The following is a 26,837-nucleotide window of genomic DNA, read 5'->3' as shown; positions in this document are numbered from 1 at the left end:
CCCAAAAACCCTCGAAAAACAACAACCCCCAAAAAACAACAACAACAACACAACAAAAAACAAAAAAACCCAAAGCCCAAAACTCCCCAAAAATCTAAAAGAATAATAAAATAACAATACACCCCCCACCCCCTTAAAAACAAAACAAAACAAACAAACAAAAAAAAACCCCCAAACAAACCAAACCCCAACATACTCAAAACGACAGCGTAACTCCACGGGGACGGGGCCTAGAATTTCGAAGCTTTCTTAGCGCTAGGATAGTCGTAAGTCATGTTCATGTATGGCACTTATAGAGATTACTAAACGAGTGTCTGTCAGATACCATTTATCTTACAACGAGTTATTTCAAATCGTATCGTATTTATTACCCACGTCTTACATGCATTAAATTGACAAAATAGCGTATTTTTGTTATTTTTCTGGTTTCAAACCGAGGTTGCGGAAGAGTTTTGTACTGTAGTACACTATTTGCTAGACTAACAACTAGTCTCTGAAATGAACATATTTTACTGAAAAAAAGTTCATATTAATTTTTTTTATAGATAATGAAAAGGAGCTGTGAGACTTTCTTCATTTTCAGAAGCTGAGGAAATCTAGACTTGCCACATTTTCTAGACTTGCGTGGGCTTTCTTGGATATATTTACTTCAGGGTCTGTACGACAGACTAACTATTTGCATGACGTCACACTGTAATGACGTCACTACCTTGGTAACCGACGTCACGATGCATGTCAGTTGTCATCGCCTCGTACAGCCTCCTACAGTAAACTACTCCATAGCAACCCGTTTCTTGGTTTGCAGTTGCTTCACTCTGCTAACATCACTGCTGGAAACATTGCGTTATGTTTTTCGACGGATATATTGTCACAGTTCGACTCACAATTAAACAGCGACACGGCAACGTTCGCAATGTTTACATTCCCACAATGCATATACGTTGTAGAATGAATGAATGGTTTTGTCCCTGTCAGTCCCTGTACATGAAGTGATATAGTTGATATCATTTTTGAGTTTAACAATGTCTGGCTAGATGTACCTCACTTTTGTGATATCACTCTGACAATCAATCAATCAATTAATTAATCAATCAATCAATCAATCAAATGTTTATGAACGGCTCACCTGTGTACATAAAATCATGCTCATAAAATATCATATAGTACAAAAGTTAAAACAGAGGTACACAGCCAAAATGCCCAGCGATTTATGAGAGACGATGAAAGACAATTGCAAGTATAATGATTCATGATATTATATGTACATATATTAAGATACACGGTATATACAAAAATTAACTATATAAAAGCTCTTTCCGTTTGGCTAAAATAGAGTGACAGGTGCTGGCAGTATAAGGAACAATATCTGGTGTACCTAAAATGCGAATAAACTTATCACAGTCCGATAAAACACTAAAATCATCCCTCAAATCTTGACAAATGTTTAAAAGGCGTTCACGTTCTGCAGCAAATTAAAAGTGCGTGTAGTTCATCTTCAAGCTGGTTTCTACAATTAAAACAGTTCCGATTTTCCAGGGGCAAGTTTTCATATCGTCCAGTTTCAATATGTAAAGGTGCAACTCCACATCTGAACTTTGCCAGTGCACTTCGGTGTTGTCTCGGAATGGGGCGTTTTAAATATGGTTCAGTGGAGTAGGTAGACTTGAAAGATCTATATGTGCGTAGTTTGTTTCTACCGTTTCGTCCAGTCTCTGATTGGATCTGTTTCTCCCAAGAAGTTATATATTCGTCCAGATTAACTCTCTTAACGATATTAACAAGTAGGCGGCTTTCACGTGATTGAAAGTTGCTATATGTTCCAAATTATTCTTCTGCACAAACTGTAACATTCTATTGTTCCAGTTCCTTCTTGTTGAGGTATCAGCCCAATCACAAATGTTTCTATTTAATCTCTGTCGTCTCATGTTTTTGAATGTTGCCCACAGTCTTGCAACACTTGCCCACTGTCTGGCTACAGGGGATGTCCATCCAGATTCACCTTTAACAGCCAAGTTTGGAGTATACTTTCCAATTCCAAGATAGTAACGTATAGCCCGGTGGTGAATAGCGTTGATACCTGAATATTGAATTGTTCCCCATAATGCCGACCCGTATTCCATCACAGGCCAGACCATGGAATCATAAAGTTTGGTGAACACATTAAGGGGAGACCACCCAAACTTTTGGATTTTGCAATAAGCAGTCCAAGCGCTCTGCTCGCAGATTTGGATGCGGCTTTTGCCATGTCGTTGTAGCTGAGGTGCTCGGTTAGAAGTACTCCTAAATATTGATAATTGTCCACCACACATAATACTTTATCTCGGCATTTAAATGGTACAGATGTTCTGACCTCTGAAGAGGATGACATTTTATCCTGGTTTACACACGTATCATAGGATGCACACCGCTCATCAAGTACAGTTTAAAGTTGGTTACGATCTTCTTTGTTTTCAGCTATAAGAACGAGGTCATCTGCGTATGCCAATATACTAATGTTGAGGTCACCACATTGAACTCCTAGCCCGACTGCGTTGATGTTCTTCGCCAGGTCGTTGATATAGAGGTTAAATAGTAATTGAGACAAAATACATCCTTGTTTCAGACCTCTATTAACACTAAACCATGGAGTAGTTGATATAGGGGTTAAATAGTAAAGGAGACAACATACATCCTTGTTTCAGACCTCTATTAACACTAAACCATGGAGTATATTGTTGGTTAACACGAACTGAACACTGAACACTCTGATACAAAGGACCGCCTCCGTGGTGTAGTGGTTAGAGCGTCCGCCCGGAGAGCGGAAGGTTGCGGGTTCGATCCCCGGCCGCGTCATACCAAAAGACGTTAAAATATGGTACTTGTTGGTCCCTGCCTGGCGCTCGGCATTAATGGGTACAACAAGGACTGGTCGGCTCGGAGTCAGTATAATGTGTCTGAGTGGGGTATTCATGCTTCACTGCGGCATAGTATCTCAGTGGGCTAGCACTATAAAACCAGCTTAAGTCTGGGCTAGTACAAGCAGCCGCACATACACATACACACGCAAGCACGTCGTCATATGAACGAAATATTCTCCAGCGCGACGTTAAACCCAATTTCACCTCACCTCACCTGATACAAAGACTGTAGCGCTTTAAACATTCTTCCACCAATACCGGAATCATGCAGTCGTTCCCACAATTTTCCTCCATTAAAACCATCACAGGCTTTCTTGTGAAGGCTGTATACGTAGACTTCTTCATAAGTTTGATCGTTTCAATAATACTTGTCAGGGAGCTGATGTGATCTATTGTGGATCGACCATGACGAAAACCATTCTGTTCATCACAGATAATGTCATTTTTCTCGGCCCAGGTGTACAGTCTTTCATTTAAAACACTGCAATAAAGTTTGTAGATTGCTGGAGCTATCGTCATCCCCTGTAGCTCAGCGGATCTCTTGGGTCTGCAGAGGTAGACTTTGGTATTGGACACGTGATTCCTTTATTCCACATTTGTGGTGTACACGAGGTTTTTAAACACATTAAAAAGTCAATGTATATCAGGTATATGATCTCCCTGCAGTAAATCCATGGGAATGTTGTCTAACCCAGGTGCCTTGCGTTTCTTAGCTTTACGTAGAGCCAAATTCACTTCCTTCATCATCAGAAAGTGTAAAATCATTGTCGTTCTCTTGATCCATGCACGCCATGTCAGGACCACTGATGTTACAATCCCCGTTCAATAACGTCTGATAGTCTGACTTCCACTTGTCTAACACAACATCTTTATCTCTACATATCTCTCCGCTTTCAGTCACTGTCTCCCATGGAATGTTCTTCCGTCTCTCGTTACCAACTCCAACTTTCCCTATGCGCTTCCAGAATTCCTTATGATTTTGGTCACATATTGTGTCCAGGTCTGTGTATATTTTAGTTTTGTGTAATCTCTTTGCTTTCTGAACCCCTCAATCAAAGATTTTTCTTAATTCAATATATACCTATTTAAGTCTTCTTTTGCCAACCCCGCATTTTTTACACCATATTGTTTCAGCTTCACACATGTCGTTCCACATTTGGGAGAGTTTATTATTCCACCACGCATGTTTATGACGTCTTTTACGGTTACCTCAATTACTATAAGATAAAACAACACGTTTCCTTGGTAATCTCTCACTCATCTCATCATGCACAGTCTTCACAAAGTCATCATAACTCTTGTCTATACAAGTCTGGCCTTGCACAGACGCTTCTAACCGATTAATCATATCCCACAGTTGTTTCAGAGTATGTGGTAATTGGAGAAAGCCATGAGGTGGATCGGATGTGCTGACTTTCTCAAAGTCCTCTGTTTCCGTATCGCAGATATAAGTGTCCAGTTCCATCATCCAAGAAAGAAAAGAATGATCAATTTTCAACGAAACATCTCCGGCAAACATGCCCACGCAGCCAGCACTGTTAACTAGTTCAGAGGGACGCAGCACATTGAAATTATTAAAATTATCTAAACATTCATATGAAACAAAACAATAATCAATGACAGATGAGCCCAAATTGGAAACATACGTAAAATCATTCTTTCCATCACATCGCCCATTCAACATACAGATCTCAGCAGAAAGTCTAAACACAAACTACCATTGTTGTTTACAACTTGGTCAATGTCCTCCTGTGCGGGAATAAGGTCAACACCTTCAATATAATCTGCCTCTGTGCCGCATCTACTGTTAAAATCACCGTGTATGAAAGTCACATTTGCATATTCATATACATTTGTAGTTATTCAAGCAAAGTGCAGTGGAAGCTGTCAAAACCGGCTGCTGTCCAATCCGGCAAGTTGTCACCACCGGCATCAAATCTCAGTCCCGTCTGTGGTTAGTACATTTATCACTGTTAAAATCACCGTGTATGAAAGTCACATTTGCATATTCATATACAGTGAAGTCTCGTTAATCCGGACGGTTGCATTTAAAATTCGTCCGGATTCCGAATTCGGCATCAAGTTGCTTATAAGTAAAAGCTTGGCATTTCGGCATCTGTATCGTAAAAGTCTCTGCACATATATTTCTTGTAGAGTTATTTGGTGGCAGCACACATATGTGATTAACACGTGTGTTTACCTTGTTACATACAGCTAACCAAAGTATGCCTTCAAAAGAATTGTCTTTTACTGATACTTCATATAAGCTCAAATGTTCAGTTCTGATCAGAAAGCCGACCCCTCCTGACCCTCGTGTTGCACGTACATGGAGCAGGTCACGGTGATGACCATACCGTGTATAGCCTTGCACCTCTATAGTGTCTGAACCTCATGCGATACGCCAAACAATGCAATTTAATTATACAGAGATAAGGGATTTTCTGTACACAGCGAGATAATTCTAATACAATCTCCCAGAGTTAATTAAGGATAAGCCGAATTAAAACGAAGATTATCGTTTGTGCATTTGAGACACCAATTAATTTCAATGGGACCATAGTCAATTGTCACATTACGTATACAATTCCATTATGACGCTATTTGTCAGGGTTTGTGAGACGACATTAAATGTATGCAGATCATCTAAACCATTCAATTCATTAAGTTTATAAAAGATCAAATTCCTATAACGTTTTCTTTAGGTATATGAAAAACTAAATACATGTATGTATTTTTTTAAACAAAACGATTGGCAATGTATTGCTTGCCATAGACCAATTATTATCATGCATATTTTGCTTGAATGTGTTGATTTTACAAATATTTGGCGACGTTTTTATGATGATGTCCCTACTTTATGAGATAATTTTAAGAAACGTTTTGTGACCACTTGATTTTAGTGTATTTCAACGAAATCAAACTGTATGAAGAAAATATCGAGTTTTATCTCGTAGGTCAGTTTTTTACTCTTGAATATGATATTTGACTGACATTTTAGTGATTTTTCAACATCTCTATTATTGTGTTCAGTTTATTACACATTTTCTCGCCTCGAATAGCTCCAAAACTGGTGATGCGGCATTAAGCAATACTCAGTCAGTTCCTTGATTCTGCAGATCCCGTGGACCAATCTTTAAGACCAATTGAAATGAAATGAAATGAAATCACTTGGATAAAAAATCATTCATTCATTTATATTTTAGTACTTTTCTTTATGTGATTTCATGGTTATTTAGTGTTTCCTAGGCCATGCTGGCTACACACAGTGACGCGGACTAACTTCCATTTCCTAACCAATGATTTGAATTTTCCCGATAATTCTTAACCCTTTATTAAATCTATGTACTTCTTCATGTTACTGTCTGTGAGAATATTTTCTCAACTGCTCGCTCACGAAAGCAGGTCCCCCATGCATTCGTGCGATTTAATTGAGGGCTTTGTACGCAAGGTCTAATCTCTGCACACGGCACGCTAATCCTTTCGGCTCTTTACACAGACATTTTCAGCTGGAAGACTGAGTCTCACAAAACTTCCGCTTAGTAACCGTCGACGCATGAGCAAAGCGGCTTCAAAACTGGTCTTCCTTGGCAACCCGTCAACAGCGAGTCAGGCGTCAAGAAATAACAGCTCAGACTGGATGTAAATTGAAGTCATCTCACAGATCCAGGAGAGTGTACACATTACCGACATTGCAGCGACTTCAGCATGGCGTTGCCATTTTTACCAGGGAATTCCTTCACTAGCAGCGTAAGCATTTATTCGTTGTTTACTTGTTGAATATCGGAATATGAGTGGTATCACTGGTATCTCAATCTGTACTCTATAAGTAACTGCACTTGTTATCGTCTATGGTTATACAATGTGTTCAGAAATCTAAAGTGAATACTATTTAGTAGCGTTAACTGACATATATTTAGTTCTCAAAACTTGTTGTTATTGTTTTCTACTGCCGTGTTACACGGCAACTATGGTGACTGGAAACTGTCGGAATGCTTTGTGTCGTGTGTTATCATACACATTCCTTATAAAGTACATTTAAAAAAATGTAAACTGTATATACACGACCGTATAACATAATATGCAAATAATAGCCTAAAATGATGAGGGCGTAATAACGACTCCTGCAGACACAGTCTGAATTCAGAGTGCAGAACGTTTTTCAGTCTAACACATTCAATGAATAAGTCTACTTATAACATGGCTAAAATGTCGTTGAAATAATGGTAAAATACATAATGTGTCAATCCTGGACTTGGAATTTCTATGAAAATGCTTATTGGTATATTTACTGCATGATTTGATCTGTTTATTGACTGTTATTTCATGCAATGAGCATAGTCAACTTATGATCAGCATTGGAAAACAATTGTAACATCTGGATCTTCACCTGTCTCATGTCTATAACTAAACCTTATAAATGTGACTACATGCAGGCTTATTTTACATGTAATATTTTTAGCAGTGTGGATAAAAGACACACACATGCTCAGACCTTGTAATCTAAATACACCTGTAAGCATACTAGCATTTTCTGTCTATTACTCAAGTACAAAACAGTTTCAAAGAAGACTGTTTAATATTATGGAAGGTGTAATATTGCAATATTTGAAGACGTCACGTAGGTAATACATATACATAATCTTTGTTAATTCAGTGATTTTGACAGTTTCATATTTTAAAAATTTAAGTGAATTTAATCAAATCAGTTTTTATAGGTGTCTGAAAACTGCTGACTCTTTACTCCTAGGAATATTTTTAAATTACAAAACTGGTAACCATTAAAAAACTGATTACTGAATAAATTATATTTGTGACATTTTATCTTAAATTTTCTTGTTTCAGATGGGAAAAACAAAGTACCACAAATCTCATCACTTCGACAATTGCAACGATGTCTCGATGCTGGTGGGTCATGAGAAGCCAGGTATTGGTGGTGAGCCTCTCCTTGGACAGAAACTGAGACCTAAAAACTCAGTGTTCCCCAGTGGGGAGGGTACCAATGTTCCAGCTTGGGTGGCCTTCGACAGGCAGGTCCTTTGTTTTGATGCTTTCTTCCAGGAGGCTGTTCATGAGAAGAGAGAAGAACAGTTCCGAATCAGGAATTGTAAGATCTACTTCTACTTGGAGGATGATTCCATCCAGGTTATAGAGCCAAGAATAAAGAACGGTGGCGTTCCTCAAGGTTGGTGAAGCTAAGATTCAGCATCCACTTGTATATAGTAATCTTAGCACTACGACAGTCGTAAACCCATGCTATTATCACCTTAGTGCTGAGGTTGCTTTGTGCAATTTATTCAGATGTCTTGTGAGGATTTGTGTGGAGGTTTTGTTATGTGAAATTGCTATTCATTAAAGTGTGGAATCTGTGAAATACATTTCGCTCTACCCCCATGTATGGTGTAGTTTTGCCCTATGCTATTATAGTTAAAGCATGAGGACGCTTATATAATGATATGATGGTTCAGGGAAAACTGTAGGGCAAACTGTATTTCTTTTCTAAGATGCCAAATTTAATACTTTCTGACGATTAATCTAAGGCACAACAGAACAACAATCCTCATTCAGGGCTAACTGACATGATGTTCTTTTGATCAGGTTTATGTGTCTATCCCTCTGCATTAAGAAACATGTTACCAATGTAAAACAAATGATAAAAAGTTCTAAGTTGTTTTAGGTTGATGATCCTTTCTTTATCATTCACTCATATTTTAGCCCTAATGATAATTAAGCCAAAAGTCAGTTAAACTGTCAGTTAAACTGTAGGAGACTGTGCTAAGGTAATGACTAGAATGACAACAGATGTACAGTTACCAAGGGTATGTTTGATGACAAGGGGCCCTCTAGAACGGCGGAGTGACATCAGTTCATTCATTTTTGTGTGTATGATATATAAACCAGATTTACTTTATATACATCAGGGTAGCTTAGTGGTTAAAGTGTTCTCTCATCACACCGAAGACCCAGGTTTGACTCTCCACATAGATACAATGTGTAAAGCTTTCTAGTGTCTTCCACTGTGAAATTACACTCAATCGCATCATAATGTATCTGTATCTGTCAGGAACCCTGATCCGAAGACATCGGGTGCCAAAACCACCACCACATGATGACGTGTTCTACACAGTGGAGGACTTCAACATCGGAGTAGAACTCAATCTGTACTCCAAGGTCTTCAAAATCACAGGCAGTGACGAGTTCACTCAGAACTTCCTCAGGAAACTCGGCGTTCGGATCAACGGCCCAAGTGACATTCCTACTGATCCCTACGTCCAGCACCGGAAAGCTGTAAGTTAACTGTGGGAATTGAGCAAATAACATTTGTGGTGTTATTATTTTTTTTAAATAATCTGAATAATTCAGTATGTACTTTAGAGTGAGAAAGATAGACTGATGCCACTATGTATTTTTTGATTTTCTAACAATTTATTTTCAATGCATCGTTTGATGAGAAGTTTAAAATTGAAGAAATAGTACAAGTGTGTCACAGAAATAAATCTACCTTGAGTGTTGCCATGGATAATGATGTATGGGCAGTGATGTTGTCTGGTGGTTCACAGAAGATACTCCAGTTATCAAAGTTGTGCACCTGTGAAGAGTTATGTCCCCTAGGAATGATAGGTGGAGGTGAAATTGTTTATGTATGGGCATAGTGCATGCGTGATGTTGTCTGGTACGAGCCCAGACTTGGCTTTATAGTGCTAGCCCACTGAGATCATGCGCAGTGAAGCATGAATTGACACATTATACTGACTCGAGTCGACCAGTCCTTGATGTACCCATTAATTGCCGGGGATCAAACCCGCATCCAGTTATCACTACACCCGGAGGCGGTCCTTTGTATCAGTGTTCAGTGTTCAGTTGTGTTAAGAGTTATACTCCATGGTTTAGTGTTAATGAGGTCTGAAACAAGGAAGGCCCATGTCAACTTCTCCAAGTGTTAATAGAGGCGGTCCCTAGGAATGATAAAGGACCATGTAAAAATAGTGGTTATTCACTAAAACTTTCCACACTTCAGATTTCCTTCTGAATAATTTCACACTATATACAAAATACTGTTTAATGCAGTGGTATTTAACTTACTTGCTTTTAAGACCTTGCTCTAATGGCTGATTTAGTTACATTGAGTATGACTGTCCCATCATATATAATTGTTGGAATGGGGCTAACGGCAGTGAAATAACATGAAGTTGAAATCAGTTTACTTTTTACAAAATATTAATGATATCATATACTGTATATGGTGTAGTTAGTTCTAGTGAGATCTATCATGAATCTGCATGACAGTCTCCATTAATTCAATGATATCATTTTTTGTCATGGAATGACTGATGATATGTTGATATCTTCCTCTATGAAAGAAGACAACTTATTGAAATTTTCTCTGTCCTGTTTCAGATGGACGAAAGCATGCAGCCACTGCGCCCCTACGAGAAGCATGACACTCTCAAACAGTTCCTGGACCATGACCGTCATGTTCTACGTTTCTACTGCTACTGGGACGACAGTGATAACATGTTCGGTGATCCAAGGGAGATGATCCTGCACTACTTCCTGGCTGACGACACGATTGAGATTCGCGAGTGCATCCCACCAAACTCCGGCCGTGATGCTGTCCCGGTGTTTGTCCGCCGAGGGAAACTGCCCAAAGATGTAGATTCCCTGAAGCAACCGGGCACCGTCACTGACCGTACAGTTCTCAATGTATTTGGACCAACTGGACACGGTGGCCGATACATTCTGGACAGCTTGAAGGTCAGTGTAATATCTAATGGATGTTTAGATGTTAATAGTTTGCTGTTATTAGTGATGAGGATGGACATTTTTACTAAAGTCCAATATATATTAATCCATGATAAACCAATTGTTCGATTCACATCCCGTGCTGCCTCGGATAAAATAGTTTCTTTATGTGATGAAATACACCCGACACTTATTCCTACAAGAGAATACCCGTGAAGATCCGGATTAGAATTGGTCTTCAGTAACCCATGCTTGTTGTAAAAAGCGACTAGCGGGATTGGGTGGTCAGGCTCACTGACTTGGTTGACACATGTCATCGTATCCCAATTGCGTTGATCGGTGCTCATGCTGTTTGATCACTGGATTGTCTGGTCCAGACTTGATTATTTACAGGCCGCCGCCATATAGCTGGAATACTGCTAAGTGCGGCATAAAAATAAACTCACTCACTCCTACAAGAGAATAATCCTTCATCAAGTCCATTAACAGTCACTTTCTGGACACAACTGTCTTGAGTTGTTTATTCAATATTGTTGTGTTACAGTGGACAAAAACCTTATATTGAGGGTATTAATAATTATGGTCAAAGTAAATTATGATATCTCAAAGGAATATTATGCACTTAAGACAAACCCAATTTGTTGCTCAAACAAAAATATGTGGAAGAATGGGTGCTAGTATTTTGCTGATTAGTGGAATAATTGCAAGCAATAGCAGTTTCATTGTCAAAGTAATGCAGCATCAAAAGGTTATTTGTCAACTACAAAGTACGGTATGTATAAGGTTGCTGATATTGGCGGCAGTCTGTGCCAACAATGCTTTGAGACTACTTGTTCGAACATTCCCCTAAGCATGAATTTCTGCAGATTTTAGTGTTATCATGTTGACTTTTCACAGCAGAGCTTACTAAACCAAACATAATATTACAAGACTAAGGCATTAAAATTGCAGTGTTAATACTGTTAAACATGTGCATTAACTGTGCAATTTCAGACTGGAGCTGTTCACACTGAATTCTACAAGGACACCGACCTGTCTATAGGGTCTGTGTTGAATGTATGGGGACGGAAGTTCCTGCTTACTGACTGTGACCAGTTCACTCAGGAGTACTACAAGACCAAGTATGGCATCGGTGAGTCATACTCTTGACCTGCTGTCTTTAAAATGAGATGTTTTCCTCAGAAACCTTTTTGCATGAAGATCTGACAACACTTCCAGAGGAGAGAACATCATGTGAATGTTCATTTCTGCCTATAAGAGTTATGACTTCATAACATTTGAGAGAAGCATTAAGAACGTCTTGCTGAGGCAATCTGATTGGTCAGTTGGGGGACACTGAAGGGACATAACTCATAACAGCCACTGGTGGTCCTAAGATTGAGACATGAAATTTAAGCAAGGGTGAAATTGGGACCTTTAAAGTCAGTTAGCTCATAAACCTTGGGAAAATGCATTCAAAACAGCTTATCTGCTTTCCATTTCTTGAAAACATAAGGTGCCAGTGTTCTGAATTAATAATAATCAAGGTCACACTGCATATGTTATGGACCCGTGAAGGTCCTGATTAGAATGAACCTTCAGTAACCCCTGCTTGTCGGAAGAGGCAACTAACGGGATCGGGTGGTCAGGCTCGCTGACTTGGTTGACACATGTCATCGGTTCCCAATTGCGCAGATTGATGCTCATGCTGTTGATCACTGGATTGTCTGGTCCAGACTCGATTATTTACAGACCACCGCCGTCATATAGCTGGAATATTGCTGAGTGCAGCGTAAAACTAATCTCACTCACTCATATGTTATGGATATTTAATACACCTTGTTGTTTCTGAGCATCCTGGTATTTTCACCAAACATGCTGCACCCTTATGGGAACATTCCAATATGGTTACAAATAGCAAAGCCAGTGTACTTACTATCCATCACCATTTTATAATGCTGGAATTTTTTAATTTGAACATCAAAACATACTCACTGTCTCTAGATAAAGGTAGTAGTTCCCCATACCTGAGAGTGTGAGTGAGTTTAGTTTTAGGCCACTTATGCAATATTCCTGCAATATCATGGCAGGGGACACCAGAAATGGGCTTCACACGTTGTACCCATATTACCACCCGCCTCTTTGGCTTAATGAGTGAACGCTTTAACCACTAGGCTACCCCACCACCACCCTTCCCTATACCAATTTTTGTTTGTGTTACAGAGGAGTTCTCACCCATCAGCTACAAGCAGACCCCCAGCCGAGGGGTAAGGAAAACCTTCCCTCCTTTCAATGGGTTCGGAAGTGAGGAGGATTCTCTGTGTTCCTGCATGGGCCTGATGCCCAAACCTCCCAAGAGAGACTTCATCAAGTTCATGGAGAAGGACCGGCATGGGCTGGACAGTAACGTCCTTCGCTTCCTGGGCCGCATGAACACCAGCAAGCCCATCGACATGGACAGGCGTTTCATCATCTCCTACTTCCTCAGTGACGACAGTGTGCTGGTGTTTGAGCCTCCCGTCAGAAACTCAGGTAACTGTTTTTTTTACATCAGCAGATAGTATACAGTGGGTAATTGAACTTAATTTCAAGCATTTGCAAAAATTATATTCAGGTCATTTTTATTTCTTGAAAAGAGTATGCAGTATATTATATCAGATACAGGATGAACAGATGGCATTGGCCCTATGATGCATCGTAAGACTTTTCAGTGAAGCTTCATATTAAGAGGCATTTGTGTTCAGATTCTGTAGGCCTTTAACAGCAGTGATTTTATTTATTGTTGGGTTTAAAAGTTTGAATATAATAAAAGACAATAAGAAATTTATTATAAAGAGTCAAGAGTGTTGTATATGATAATAAAACGTTTTTTATCTTCAAAGAATAATATAAGTATGTATTTACCAAAAGTTTCTCAACACTGTATAAAGAAAGTATCACATGAAATAACGTTTTACTGACAGGTTTACAGAAAGAGTGTGTAATTTCAGTTCTCAGTGTCAATGATTTGTATTTAAATTCTGATAGTTTATTATCTATGGTACAATGTCTATATTGCATGGATATGTGCAGGGTATGAAACTCCCAAAAATTTCAGCCAGACCACAGGGCTGGTTAGATGATAAACTTGCCAGCCCTGACCAAAACTTACCTGCCTACAAAATATCTTCATACTACATGTCTAAATTTTAACCTGACCGTCGGGCAGGTGAATCTGAGAATCTGGCAGTCCATGTCAAAAATAACCTGTCCCAGGCAGTCTGCGGGGAATTTCGAATGCTGATATGTGTTTTCATGGGGACAGGGCACTTTTTCACATTTCACATACTGATGGAAAGTTGTTATTAGTAATGATATAACCCAAGTTCCCTTGCTGGGTTTAAGTGACAGACAAAAGATTGTTACAGGTTTCAAAGTTTGTACACATTGATATTCATGTTATCATGAATCTTTCCAACTCACATGTAAAGGATGTAACACATATGATTGTACCAAAATAACACACTAATTCTGAATTCATGCTTCTGTTCATTAAAATCTGTCATTGAGTACACAGTTTCCATCATTATACAGTTATCTTTAGTAAGAAATCTACTCCCAGTTCTATTTTTCCAGTCTGCCTACAATCTGCTGTTTCTAGTCTTGTCTTAATAGTGATTAATTTGGTGTTGTAAAATTGCCTTAGAGCTCTTCCTAGGAGTCAAAAAAGGCATAAGTGCCAATTAGATGAAACTCTTCTCAAAGTGTGAAATAATTAAAACTTCCTTTATCCTATTATGATGCTCATGATGGCCACACATTTCATCGACCATTTTTTGGTTCTGATGGCCTTGCGAGGTTGCGTTCAGATCCATTGATAACTAGTAAGGTGTTGTTTACATATAGAATAAGTTGACTTCTCTATGCAAGCATAGGCTCCCTGTACTTGCTGTGAGAGGTGACTAATAGGAACAGATGGTCGGGCTCTCGGATTTGGTTGATGCATGTAATTGTATTTCAATTGTGTAATCAATGCTCATGATTTTAATCACTGGATTGTCTGATTTAGGCTTGATTATTTACAGTCTACCATCATTTCTTCATTGCCCACCTCACTACCAAACAAGATGCTTGACATCCATTTATAGTCCCCAAATACCCACAGAAGAAGGAAATCACATACTGTGTACCTTTCTTTATATACTTGATGATATGTACCATATACACAGTCCTGCCAAACATTCATGTGAATCACATGAATGTACACAGATTCTACAATTGTTTTTTTAATATTTTTTTATATTAAACACCTCACATTTATTTAGATATTGGATGGAAATTGAATAATCAACTTATGATTACCTAATATTGTTATGTCATTGTTATTCTGATCATGTGTCCTAGAATCTGCACCACAAACAGAAGGAGGTAGGGTGACAATGGTTCTCCTTGCCTACAGCCTCTTTCATTTGCAATATTGAGGATAGATGGTCTTTTCAGTAATAGATAAGCTTCTATTGTTTTTTTAGTGTTTATTTTCTAAAGGAAGGCTAAGGCCAATTTTTGCAATACAAGCATACCATTTTTTCAGAGAATTTTCCAATGCTTTTATCATTATCATTTAGAAGTAGCAATTTCTATCTTAATTTCATACATTATATTACCAAGTAGCCGTATGTTCTTTCTTACCTATTTGTCCAGTTCGTTGTTTTCATGAATAAGGAGCAGAAGAGTCATTATCCTTACTGTATTTAGACTTAGAGATTAGTTGATATATTCACTAGACCAGAAAATGAACTGCTACAGAGTGGCTATGTATGTATAAACATGTTTAGTGCAATAATTATTTTGAGTGTTCCAGCCTGAACATAGCTCTCAACATCATTTTCAGTAGATTTTAGTGATATTATATAGACAGGGCTTTCTAAAACAGAATTGTGCATGACTCTGGCTTTGGCCTAGTGGCTAAAGTCCCAGACTGTTTATCTGTACCCATCCTCGATAACTCCAGGGTATACGTTCCGAGGAGGGTTATCAGAACGTATACCCTGGAGTTAACGAGGATGATCTGTACCTAGATGATGAAATTTTCTATTTTAGCATATTTGCAGTCTGTGCCAAATATTTGAGTCTGCAAGCTCTAAATTTGCTTTTGCCAGTTGGCACTGTTTTCAGTAGATTTAAGTGTTATCATGTCGATTCTTTATAGAATCATTATGGACTATTGTTTTCCATTGATAGGAAAGCTAAAAACATTTCCTCTAGTTTAGTATCTTGTTCTTCAGCTATTAGATTGTACTTTTTCCTTTTACAGTAGATAGCTTAGGTAATAGTCTTTCCATAAGAAATGGTTAAAAAAACATGTTTTGTAAAACCTCCTCCCTATTGTTAGTCAATCTTATCTTTATCACTTTCTTCTTTAGCATATTAGTCATAAAATTTCCTTAATACAATTAGAAAATTGTTTCCAATAAGTGATGTATTGACTTTCCATTAGCCTTTTCCACTTTCTTTACTGAAAATTTGAGAGGATAGATGTAATGACAGAGTCTTTCGGATGTTTAGCCTGGATTATATTATTTATTACTCAATGCTAATATTTGTATATTGCCAATATCCAGCTCAGCTGCTCAATGGCGCTGGATCACTAGCCTTATGCCTTAGACAGCTGGCCCACCATGCCATCATGTCTGCTAACAAAGGCTAATTAGCCACATCTCTGAAACAATTGGAATGTCAGTTCTACTGTCTAGGATTCATGTCAATCACAGCATTAAATGTACACAGATTCTACGAATGTTTCTTTAATATTTTTTTATATTAAACACCTCACTTTTATTTAGATATTGGATGGAAATTGAATAATCAACTTATGATTACCTAATATTGTTATGTCATTGTTATTCTGATCATGTTTCCTAGAATCTGCACCACAAACAGAAGGAGGTAGGGTGACAATAGTTCTCCTTGCCTACAGCCTCTTTCATTTGCAATATTGAGGATAGATGGCCTTTTCAGTACTAGATAAGCTTCTATTGTTTTTTGTGTATAAGTATATTTTTCTAAAGGAAGACAAAGCCATTTTTTGCAGTACTAGCAAACCATTTTTTCAGAAACATGTTTCGATGCTTTGTTATTGTCATTTAGAAGTAGCATTTTTGGCTTATTTTCTTTCTTTCATTCATTAAATTACCAAGTAGCCATATGTTGTCTTTTATCCATTTGTCCAGTTTGTTTTTCATGAATAAGGAGCAGAAGAGACATTATTCTTACTGTCATCAGACTTACTAAGGCCTAAATCTATATATAAACATATTTAGTGTAAATGCCAAAATTGTAGTGGGGAGTCAATGATCGGGTGAGTTTAATAGGATGTTTTATTCAAACTTGCTAGGGATCCACTTGATTAACTAAATTAGTGTTAAGCGCTTCACAAAATAGACATTCTATGCGCAAAAAGCTGAAATACCAGGAAGTGAAACTGTAAGTTATTGTTACATGATGGATCATGGATGATTCCCGACCGTTAATAAAGAAAAAAATATGGGAAAGATTCCAGTCAGAAAAAAACCCCAAACCATGTCAGATAGTTAACTGAAGGCCACGAGGGGCTGCAAATATTTGAAACTGCCGGCCCGATACAATAACAACTTAACCAGTGCTGGGCCTCTGGTCTGGCGGTTATTTCAAACGCTGCTAACGTCTAATTTGGACTAATGTTAATTTCACACCCTGTTAACACAAAACCTGTATTGTGTACATGTAGCCTAAAAGTCATAATTATTCTTTGAGTCTACCAGCCTGAACATGTCACTCTTACAAGCACAGAAATGTACTGTACTATGGTTTTGTCTAAAGACACCGATCGTGTAACCAGTGGTTGTCTCTGCAAAAACGAAATGGAGTCATCTGGATCAAACCTTGCTGTTGCCAGTTGGCACTGTTTTCAGTATATTTAAGTGTTATCATGTCGACAATAATTAGCTGACCATAGCAAGATCAAATAGAATATTAGTCTTTACTAGTAGATAAAGGCACAGAGTAAGTTCAAGTTTACAAGTTATATCTCCTCTAGTTATTGTTGTAGTTCGTTTATTATTCTTGTACACATCTTTTATATGTCTATTGGTTCAAAACCATAAATCATTATAGAAAAACCATTAAATATTCTCCACTTATACTCTGAATAGTATATAATCCTGAACTATTGTTTTCTATTGATATGAAGGTTAAAGCCATTTCTTCTAGTTTAATGTCTTCTCCTTCTTCAGCTATTAGATTGTACGTTTCCCTTTTTACAGTAGATAGCATAGGTAATAGTCTTTCTATAAGAAATGCTTATAAAACATGTTTCTTTTTTAAAAGACTTCTACCCCATTGTTAGTCAATCTTATCTTTATTACCTTTTTCCTTAGCATATCAGTTATAAACTTTCCATAATTCTATTAGAACGTTTCCCATTAGCGATGTATTAAATTTCCTGTAGGATTTTCCACTTATACTTTGAAAATTTAAGAGGATAAATGTAATGACAGAGTGGTCAGATTTATGGCCTGGATTATATCTGCCTACAAAATCAAATTAGCCACATCTCTGGAATAATTGGTAAGTCAAGTCAGCTGTTTCACCACCATGTGTATAACTGGTTCATTTAAGTATCTCCAAATATCAGACAATAACAGGTTGTTTATGCACTCATGGCTTTCTTGGTTTACTGATAAGTTTAAAACAGGCACACTGCCAAAATTACTCACCATTTTTATAGACCAAATTCTTTTCCCACCTGTTTGTTCATCAGAATGGATACAAGTGTATAATATAAAACTTAAAATAAATCCCTATGTTTAGCAGGGGCTGCATATTATGTATGGGTGTGCACAAGAAAATAAGGTAGTCTCTTTTTAATGTCCTTTTACTATAAATCATAAAGTGCTTTTGCATTTTGTCTTCTTAGAAGGGTCTTGTTAGGAAAAATTCCAAAAATATGACAAACATTAAGAGAGAATCAGTATTTTGGACTATTTTCAGTATGTTTTTGCCTTAAAAACTTATGACCTACTGCCACATGAAATAAATGACCACCCATTTAATAAATAGACTTGTGCTTCTTGAGTAATTGTGAAACCACAATCCTGCATAGACCCCACTCCTTCCTCGTTGTAGATTCAAGTTCTGTAGAGATTTGAACATCCTCGATGCTGCTCTGGGCAGTTAATTTTACAACAATTTTTTTGTTTCTTTTCATTTTTGCTTTTCAGCTGCAGTTTAAAAGATAAAATCTGCATCATATTATGCCTAGTCTAGGCTTGTTAACAAGTTTATAATGACATGTACGTGATGACAAGACACATCCCTTCTTCTCCGATGTTAAGAGATGAGGATGAAGTCAGTCCGATACTTGTCATGTTACAAAATAGAAAGCCAGCAGTACCTAAAACGTCAAGAACGGAAGGATCTCCTTAAATTCTAAGTTAAATTTATTCAAATTGACTGACACTATTTTAATGTTAAATTTGGAAAGTGATGTCCTGTTGCATATCAGATGATTTCATATGTAGATGATTATGTGAATTATTTGCAGGAAAAATCTTTTGAAAATGAGTTTTTAGGAAATTAGATTCGAAAATACAACCAATAAGTTTGATATTTTAAACCTAATGTTCGCGTCAATCAGCCAATCAGTTATTAGTAAACAAATCAAGCAAATCAAGAGTATAAGAAGTGTCTCTACCTGGAGATGTCCAAATATATCCTAATATGGATATCCTGTGGAAGCAGTATTGGGTATATGTGTGCCTATCAGTGTCTGAAATTGGGCATGAATGTCTACAAGTTGTCATAACCCAAATATTGAAAGTTAGAGATTGAGGTGATCCCTATGGTATCAGCAGACCTCAAGTAATTAAGAACTCCCCAATTCAAAATACTTCCTGCCTTCCAGACATTGTAATGTTCATCTTAACATTATTTAGGAATCATTGGTGGCAAGTTCCTTGAGAGAGGCCGAGTAAAGAAGCCCGGCCAGGAGCCCTACAGCACAGAGATCTCCAGCTACTACACAGCTCAGGACCTGTTTGTTGGAGCTAGTGTGGAGTTCAATAAGTTCAAGTTCATCCTTATTGATGCTGATGAATATGCATTCAGATACATGGAGGAGCACCCCGCAGAAGTGAGTACTAGGTTTCAACTGTTATGGTTAGAAATAAGGCAACAGCCATTTGAGTGTGAGTGTGGTTTTCAGCAATTTTCTAAGAGCAATGCTTTGACCATAGGCTGATGCCTGTTTAGAGACCAGGGCCAATAACCTTTGAATTTGTTCTAGAAAATGGTGGAAAAAATAATAGATACACAAAATGTTTGCTGGACATACTTGATGTAACATGTATAATTTTGTTTCTGCTTGAGTACAAAACTTCTGACATCCTTTTTCATTAAAATACACTCATGTAATAATTTCGATGTCAACTTGTTTGATAATGTATGGAACTTTAGGCCTAAAAATATAATCTTAGCTTTAAGGCACCCGCAGCATCATCATAAAGCCCATGACATGTTTCCTTTTTATTTCCTTTAAAAAACAAGAAGTAGTAAATATTCTGCGTCTCGAATACACAAAGTCTGCAGCGGAACGCTACACTACTCACATGAGAGTGCTTAGAGTTACTTCCCATTACATGCGCACAGAGACGTGAAAATGCATGTTTTGGTTATTAAACGGCTGAAAACAGGATAATTGTTTGGTAAACTTGTAAAAACACGCTCCAGCTTCCTAAAAATGTAAAAGAACAAACACACCGCCCACCCTTACCATTTTTTCAAAAGCCATTGCCTGAGAACCAATTCTATGTATTTTGGGGGCCTTATCAATAGATTAGTCTGATGAATGCATTCATGGTGTCTGTCTACTACAGTTTGTTTATGGAATTGATATTCTGAAAACTATCATCCCGCTCTACACAATATAGCTCTCATTTATGAGTTTTTTAAGACATGGATATTAGCACAACATTTGATCCGAGGTGTCACATGCGCTACATGTTTGCCGTGTTTAACAAAGATGTATCTGTTTTCAGTTCCCCATAGCTAATGTGAAAGCTATCTGCCAGAAAGTGTCCAGCCAAATTGGCCAGAACAAGGAGGATATCCGAGCCTTCTTTGCCAGGAACGACTCCAGTGGCAATGGCATTGTGTCATATGAACAGTTCAGTGGTCTCCTGCGACAGATTGATAGTTCCCTGACAGAGCATGAGATTATGACAGTGGCACGGTACTACAGCGAGCAGAGGCCTGAGGATGCCATGGACCACCTGAAACTTGTTGCCATCATACAGGAACAGCTAAGGAAGAGGAACTTTGAAGGTTTTGGAACCCTGGTTCAGAGCTTCCTGCACGCTGACAAAGAAAAGTGAGTGAATGCAGTGTGAACTTGCTCTTAAGGGATGTGAGTGAGTGAGTTTACGTTTACGCTGCACTCAGCAATACTCCAGCTATATGGCGGCGGTCTGTAAATAATTTAGTCTGGACCAGACAATCCAGTAATCAACAGCATGAGCATTGATCTGCGCAATTTGGAACCGATGACATGTGTCAACCAAGTCAGTGAGTCTGACCACCCGATTCCGTTAGTCGCCTCTTACGACAAGCATGGGTTACTGAAGATCAATATTCTAACCCGGACCTTCACAGGTATTTAAGGGATGTGACTTTATTCCAGATGTTGATCATTTAACTGAGCAAAGTGGTTCCTAGTAGATGATTACGGTTTTACTATCCTTTTTATTATTTTTTTCTATTTCATACATACATATATAAGGCAGACATAATATATGGACAATAAACATTTCAGTGATCAATAATTTGGTCATGTTATTCAGGTCATGGATAAGCGTAATGGATACATACAAGTTTTAACTGATTACTTCATTTATACTATATATAATTCACAATGACACTATATAAAATTTAAGTGATAGCTGATCACACTGTGATTGATTATTTTATGGCGCTTCAAAGGATAGTTCAGGCAGTTCCTTTCATTTCTTTTTAAAGTCACTATATCTGTTATTTGTTCTTGCTATGAATTGTTCAATTTTACAAATGTCCTTTATTGATGAGACAAATCTGTCAAATGATGGGGAAAGCTGTCCTTTGTTGGCAGAGATTTAATCAAAATTATCTTTTTCTAATCATGATACGGATGCAGTGTTAGAGATGTGTTGTAAAAGTTTAACTCACCCAGTAGCCAGCATGTATGCAAACCTTTTGCTTTTGTGCATTGTGGAAATTCTAGGGTAGACCTGGTTGTCAGTGACTGTGCCAACTGTACTGGGTGAGATAAAGTATTATGTGGACACATGATTGCCTGTCATTATACCCCAGTGTTGTGGATCAGTCACTGGATTGTCTGGTCCTGACTAAATTTTACATGACACAACATATTGTTTGATTAATTAACATGTTAAAGTTAAACGACAATCAAAACATAAATTTATGAGGCATGTGACATTTTTTCAAGTGCTCCTTTTTTTCACAGAAATTTACACATGGAGCTGAGAATACAAAATACTGATCCATTGATCGGGCTAATATGTCATAAAAACGGACTCTTGTCATTATTGCACTATCGTTAAAACACTTAATCAAACCGTACATCATGACATTCTATTATCGCAGCGAATAGCTGCAATATTGCTGATGTAGCGTTAAGCAATACTCACTCATTCTATTCATTACTGCACGATACTCTGGAAGGCAGCTTTAACAAGACTGCATGTTCTTTTGTAGATCTGGCTTCCTGGACGTAGAGACTATCCGCACAGTATTCCATGCTCATCATGTTCCCCTACCTGATGATCTTCTGCGTGCAGGAATTGCATCGTAAGTATACTGACATACTTGGGTTAAAATAGGAGCCAGCAACCTATCACAGTTGTAATAGATGATTAATGGTCAAGTGTGGGTGAAATAATTCATTTGTACACATAAGTAGTGTATGGACTACAGTGATAATTATTATCAGATTTTGAAAATTGTGATCAAGCAGAGAATAAGCAATGCTCAGAATGAGCAAATACAGACAACAAATAATGCAAAAAAGCTCTACAACCAATGACCTTTTCCTTGCAGTGCACCTGCCAATGAGAGTGGCTTAATCCTGTATGAGGAATTTGTGAAGCAGATCAACTGGCGTGATTTCCCAGTACCACCAATGCAGTTTCAGCCTGTGTCTGAAGAAGCTGACTGGGCAGGCACCGCTGCCAAGAATGCTGTCAATGCAGTCAACTACCAGGCCATGCTTTCAGATGTGTTTGGTTCCAGTTAATTGAGCATTTCCTTTCACAGACTTAAGCAGCAATCCCATTACATTATAGGGAAATATCTCAACTATGTGGAAATTAATTGACATTTGTATATATAGATATGGAAAGTTGTACAGGAATTTGTCTGAAGTTTATGTAAGTGGTGTGTTTCCCAAATGATTTCAGTAAAGAAATTAACTCACATAATGTCATTAATAAAACATTCATTATTCATTCTGGAAACAGTTTTCAAAGCCAGTTGTACTGATCAACTATCACACACAGACATGATCAATGCAGCAGGTTTAGGCCTGATTATTTGACCACTTTAATGAAATGTTTAATGATATGGAACAAGTTGATGTTCATCAAGTTGTGAAAGAAAGTTTTTAGCATAATTTATCTTTGTTTTACATCCTTGTCATCATGATCAGTTTGTTACTGTATCCTTTAGATGTTTTTTATGGATCTTTGTGAAATAATGTTTTCATAATATCTGAGATGCCTGTGATATTAAGTTAAATATATACATGTTTTACCAAAAATGCAAAATCAGTCAGAACTATATTTTGATCAGTGCTAGCAGTGTTCACGAATGGTGTTTCAATGTAACAGGACATTGGGTCCTGTAAGTTTCAGATGTCTGTCTGACCCATTGAAAATTCACAGGACCCATAGAATAAAATTAAACACACATTTCAGATTTAACATTTCTAATAATTGGCATTGAAATTATAAACAAACATAAGATTTATAAACAGCAAACAAGTGACACATGTCACATATAACAACTTCAGTCAAAGTCATTGTGAAATATACAGTCAGACACTTGGGCTGGCGGGTTGTAGATTACTGTCAGACCGTTGGCAAATCTGCCAGATTTGTCAGAGGGTCAGATGCTATTCGCGAACACTGTGCTAGGGAAATGAATGCAACTTTGCCACTGTCAGTGTAGGATATAATGGTCCACACCAAACAAATTGTAGTTTCATGCAACCCTGTACTGGTGTCTCTGTCTTGTCGAAGTCCATTCAAGATCTCAAGAGATCCATTTTAAAATGGACAGTTTTTCAGTTTTATTACTGGTACATTTGATATGTATGAGGTCTGGATTTTGTGATCTATAAAGATCTGTATGTTGAGACACAGCTTTGTAATGTATTCACTCACTGCTGATACAGGCCATTGTCCATCACAAATGTAGGCATCACTTCTTTTATATATGCATACATTTATGTTGAGTGTTTTGTACATACTGACTAATGATATCCAAATAAAGTTGTGCATAATAGTGAAAATATCTGTCTGGCTTATTGTTGGGGTTGTGGGGTAGCCTAGTGGTTTAAAGCGTTCGCTCGTCACTTTGAAGACCCAGGTGCGATTCCCCACATGTGTGAAGCCCATTTCTGGTGTATCTTACTGTGATATTGCTGGAATATTGCTAAAAGCAGCGTAAAACTAAACTCACTCACTCTGCTTATTGCTACCTAACACAGACAGTACTGTAAGTTTCCTTTGAAAGGAGGAGTCAAACAACTGTTTGGGAACCACAATTGACTTTTTACATAACATCACATGGTGTAGTGGTTAGAGTGCCTGCCCAAAGAGAGCGGAAGGTCGCGGGTTTGATCCCCGACCGCGTCATACCAAAAGACGTTAAAAGATGGTACTTGTTGGTCCCTGCCTGGCGCTCAGCATTAATGGGTACAACAAGGACTGGTCGGCTCGGAGTCATTATAATGTGTCTGAGTGGGGTATTCATGCTTCACTGTGGCATGGTATCTCAGTGGGCTAGCACTATAGAACCAGCTTAAGTCTGGGCTAGTACAAGCAGCCGCACATAGACATACACACGCTTGCACGTCGTCATATGGCCGAGACCGCCATCTGTGGTGTAGTGGTTAGAGCGTCCGTCCGAGGCGGAAGGTCGCGGGTTTGATGGCGCCATACCAAAAAACGTTAAAAGATGGTACTTGTTGGTCCCTGCCTGGCGCTCGGCATTGATGGGTACAACAAGGACTGGTCGGCTCGGAGTCATTATAATATGTCTGAGTGGGGTATTCATGCTTCACTGTGGCATGGTATCTCATTGGGCTAGCACTATAAAACCAGCTTAAGTCTGGGCTAGTACAAGCAGCCGCACATACACATACACATACACATGCCTGCACGTCGTCATATGAGCGAGACCCCCTCTGTGGTGTAGTGGTTAGAGCGTCCGCCCGGAGACCGGAAGGTCGCGGGTTCGATCCCTGACCGCGCCATACCAAAAGACGTTAAAATATGGTACTTGTTGGTCCCTGCCTGGCGCTCGGCATTAATGGGTACAACAAGGACTGGTCGGCTTGGAGTCAGTATAATGTGTCTGAGTGGGGTATTCATGCTTCATTGCGGCATGGTATCTCAGTGAGCTAGCACTATAAAACCAGCATAAGTCTGGGCTAGTACAAGCAGCCGCACATACACATACACACGCATGCACGTCGTCATATGAGCGAAATATTCTCAAGCACGACGTTAAGCCCAATTTCACCTCACCTCATATGAGCGAAATATTCTCAAGCACGACGTTAAACCCAATTTCACCTCACCTCACATAACATCAAGCATGTACAGTGTGAAAAGTGTATATTTAGAGGTAAATCCCGGAGACACATAAATATTTCCCAGCATTATGAGGAACTGATTATTTTGGTTCTTCATATGCCAGCATTGTGTTGGAATTCTTTTGTCAAATATCCCCATCACATATCAAGGGAAATATCAATGACAACTGCCTATCACATATCCAAGTGCACATCCTACCCACTTGTGTTTATATATATTTATATATTTGTACCTATGGTTATATTACGGATGTCTTTGAAAATAACACAAATTAATAAATAGAAATGTGTCATGAACATTTGTTACTGATGAACATGAAATGCCTATTTTTGTGTAATTCAAACATAATCCAACATAATTTAACCTGAATTGCAATATGGCATCATTCCTCTAGCCCCGTCCCCCTAGCCCCCTTGTTGTTACAAGCCACTAATTAGTACCTCCAGCCCCTCGCCTGGCTGTTCTGCTAGCTGTCATCACTCCCCTGTAACTGGATTAACTGATACTGAGCTCGTTAGGTCAGGTTTGGGTTTAAAGTTTAAAGGTACTGTTTATACATGAGCTGATGTATTTTAAAACAGATTCCTGACGTTAAAAAATTAATTGTCATGTGTTCAATAAATGATGAAACTCGTTGAAAATGGCGATTTTTTTTATCAAAACTTTACACCAAAACGCAGCTGTTCACATGCACGATATTTGCACATGCTTTTCAGCAATTTGATGCATGATCCTCGTGCAATTAATCTTCGTTGTAACCATATGTGGTTGTAACATATAGTGATTGATTTAAGCAAGTCTAAAATTTTGATGGGTAGTATATGATGGACAACTGATCTGACTCTGCATTCAGACAATGTGTCAAGATCTGAATTAATATACTTGTGAATGTAAATAAATATAGAATCTTCATATTTGTTTTGTCAATTATCAGCAACAGTGATCATCTACTGATCAACAATGATCACTGAGCCGTGATTTTCTATTATCTATACCAAGTACCAGTAGTCACCTACTCACAACCAACACCTAACCTAACAAGTTAATTAATAGTAGCAGTTAATCCAGTGACAGGGGAGTGAGTACAGCTAGCAGAACAGCCAAGCAAGGGGCTAGAGGTACTAAATAGTAGCTTGTAACAACAGGGGCTAGGGGGGACGGGGCTAGAGGGGTGGAGTCTGCAATATACTGTCAGTATCCCTCACTAGTTTTCATCAGCTTTGATTCTCTTACTTAAAACGATTCCGAAATCATCCACCATTTTGTATCCCAGCGACAGTCAATCAAAGAAGATGATACAGTCTCACTGAAGTGATGCATAAACACACTGATTTAA

General features: G+C 38.2%; 1 protein-coding gene across 2 annotated transcripts; it reads left to right on the top strand.

Annotated features, from left to right (window-relative positions):
• Positions 1-6,459: 6,459 nt before the first annotated feature.
• Positions 6,460-23,598, top strand: LOC124274977 (EF-hand domain-containing family member C2-like). Of its 2 annotated transcripts, XM_046710351.1 has the most exons (11): positions 6,460-6,644; positions 7,740-8,079; positions 8,959-9,182; positions 10,293-10,649; positions 11,631-11,769; positions 12,840-13,148; positions 15,000-15,023; positions 19,568-19,764; positions 20,669-21,000; positions 22,380-22,472; positions 22,722-23,598. In XM_046710351.1, the coding sequence occupies exons 1-11, from the start codon at positions 6,603-6,605 to the stop codon at positions 22,915-22,917; spliced, it is 2,253 nt and encodes a 750-aa protein (XP_046566307.1). In that variant the 5' UTR covers positions 6,460-6,602; the 3' UTR covers positions 22,918-23,598. The 2 variants fall into 2 exon arrangements, with proteins under 2 accessions (XP_046566307.1, XP_046566308.1); XM_046710352.1 differs by lacking the exon at positions 15,000-15,023 and having other exon boundaries at positions 6,461-6,644; positions 22,722-23,596.
• The last annotated feature ends 3,239 nt before the right edge of the window (positions 23,599-26,837 follow it).

The sequence above is a fragment of the Haliotis rubra genome, unplaced genomic scaffold (assembly GCF_003918875.1).
Source record: "Haliotis rubra isolate DU_JTF1 unplaced genomic scaffold, ASM391887v1 Scf197, whole genome shotgun sequence".
NCBI lineage: Eukaryota > Metazoa > Mollusca > Gastropoda > Lepetellida > Haliotidae > Haliotis > Haliotis rubra.
This window is presented reverse-complemented; position numbering and strand designations above follow the sequence as displayed.